This window comes from Morone saxatilis, unplaced genomic scaffold (genome assembly GCF_004916995.1).
Source record: "Morone saxatilis isolate NCDOM2014 unplaced genomic scaffold, NCSU_SB_2.0 Contig17, whole genome shotgun sequence".
NCBI lineage: Eukaryota > Metazoa > Chordata > Actinopteri > Moronidae > Morone > Morone saxatilis.
In genome coordinates this window covers 3891941-3893946 of record NW_023339729.1, presented here as the reverse complement: position 1 = coordinate 3893946, position 2006 = coordinate 3891941, and the positions used below count along the sequence as shown (strand labels likewise).

At 43.9% G+C, this 2006-nt stretch overlaps 1 protein-coding gene across 1 annotated transcript in view; it reads left to right on the top strand.

Moving 5' to 3' along the window:
• Nucleotides 1-2006, top strand: part of rptor (regulatory associated protein of MTOR, complex 1) — a 182454-nt gene that overhangs the window by 162709 nt on the left and 17739 nt on the right. Inside the window, exons 26-28 of the mRNA XM_035659536.1 lie at nt 282-396; nt 572-696; nt 1705-1806. Of these exons, the coding sequence (XP_035515429.1) occupies nt 282-396; nt 572-696; nt 1705-1806 (342 nt within the window). The remainder of the gene's footprint in view (nt 1-281; nt 397-571; nt 697-1704; nt 1807-2006) is intronic.

The following is a 2006-nucleotide window of genomic DNA, read 5'->3' as shown; positions in this document are numbered from 1 at the left end:
CTTTTGTGTGTCTATAAATATAGCATATTGCATTGTGGGATTATAAGCAGTTTTTGAGGGCACTAGAGTGTGGGGTTGTAGCTATTTCCTGGAAGCACTATGTACACTTGCAGCCCCAGCACATTGCCAGCACCTGTTGCTATATGAGGTTGAAAATTCACAGGTTCAGGTTGGCAGGATGGGGCACTCCAGCAGGAATGAAACCTGTGATTTTCCAGTTTCAAGAAATTCTCCTCCTTTTTACACTTGTTCCCATTCTGGCTTGTTCTCCTCCGTTACAGGTGTCTCACGTCTGGATGATCAAATATTCATCAACCGAAACCCTGGAGTACCGTCTGTTGTGAAGTTCCACCCCTTCAACACCTGCATCGCTGTGGCCGACAAGGACAGCATCTGGTCAGAGACACGCTCAGTCTGAAAAACAGAATCAGCCATAAGTCCATTCTGCAAACGATTCAGTTTCATACATGATGGTTTTAAACCTAAAACAGATCAAATCTTTAAGAGAATAAATCTTGAAAAAATCATGAATAACAGAGTATAAGAATGTGTGTGTGTGTGTTTGCTGCAGTTTCTGGGACTGGGAGAAGGGCGAGAGGCTGGACTACTTCTACAACGGAAACCCTCGTTACACTCGCATAACATCCATGGAGTACCTGAACGGGCATGACTGCTCATTACTGCTCACGGCAACAGGTTTGAAACGGATACGCAACATGCACATGTACGATCGCGGAAAAGAACTTTTTTTTTACAGAGTAAAATCTCAAGTTAGGAATGCATTTCTTTGAGTGAGCGGCTCAAGTGATCACGTCCACCAGCACTACGGAAATCGCAAAGAGACTCATTTGTAGCAGCAACGAGCCTTAAACACTTGACTCTTACCCCCGCAAACACACTCACGAAGCACTTGTGTGTATTCATCATCATTCATCAACACAACAAAGCAATTACCCTCCATGGCTTTATCTTCATAACCCAGAGGAACTGTAGCAACAACTCTACATTAAAACACACACAGAAACACACGTTTGTTTTGTTTTGTCTTAGCAGTGTAACAATGAGATAAGAATGAAGCTGTATTTTATTGCACACCTTCTGAGGCCTTGATAACAGCTCAGGGATTAATAAATTTAAATTCCATCTCATCAAAATGTAATGTGCACTTATTCAGCTTTTCGCCATCAGTCATGCTGTGAAGGATATCAGGGAGGACATTAGTTATAAAAAATATACAGCGTTAAAAAAGTAAGAATGTAAATCAAGTGGAGACTTTTATGGGTTGTTATAGCTCTCTCATAAGAGTGCGTGGACATGTTTTATGTTGAGCTGGTGTCTTAGCTGTGTTTCAGCTGCCGTGTTCCGACAGAGGTTTTTATAGTTAGAGACTCGTGCCTCACTTTGTTTCTCACAGACACACCACTTTTAAGCAAAAAGCCTTTTAAGATGCCGCTTTACATTCTCTATTGATTGAAGTATGTGTGTATTCATGGTCAAGTCACGCTGTGTGTTGCATGTTTTGAAAAGAGTCTCACTTCAAGGTTTTCAACAAATCTTCTCCACAGTTCAACATGTGCTTCCAAATCTGTGAAGAATACAAACAAGTGTCTCTTTATCCGTGTTCCTGTTCTGGCTCTCACTCTTTACTTCCCTCTCTGTATCTTCCTGTTTCTATCCCACACCGGCCCCCTCCCCTCTCTCCAGATGACGGAGCGTTACGTATATGGAAGAACTTTGCCGACCAGAAGAACCCGGAGATGGTGACGGCGTGGCAGGGCCTTTCAGACATGCTGCCCACTACCAGAGGTCAGCCCTCCTCCAGCGCTCACAGTAAAGATCAACGCTCTATTTTACTATCCGCCCCCCCATCCACCTACCCATACTCCCACAGTACTTCCTGTAGTAACTCGCCGACTGCCCCACTGTTCACCCCATTCCAGTCACACTTCCCCGCCTACAAGGCAACCAGGTAGGATAGGAGTTTACTGCATTTTCTCGTTTTCCAG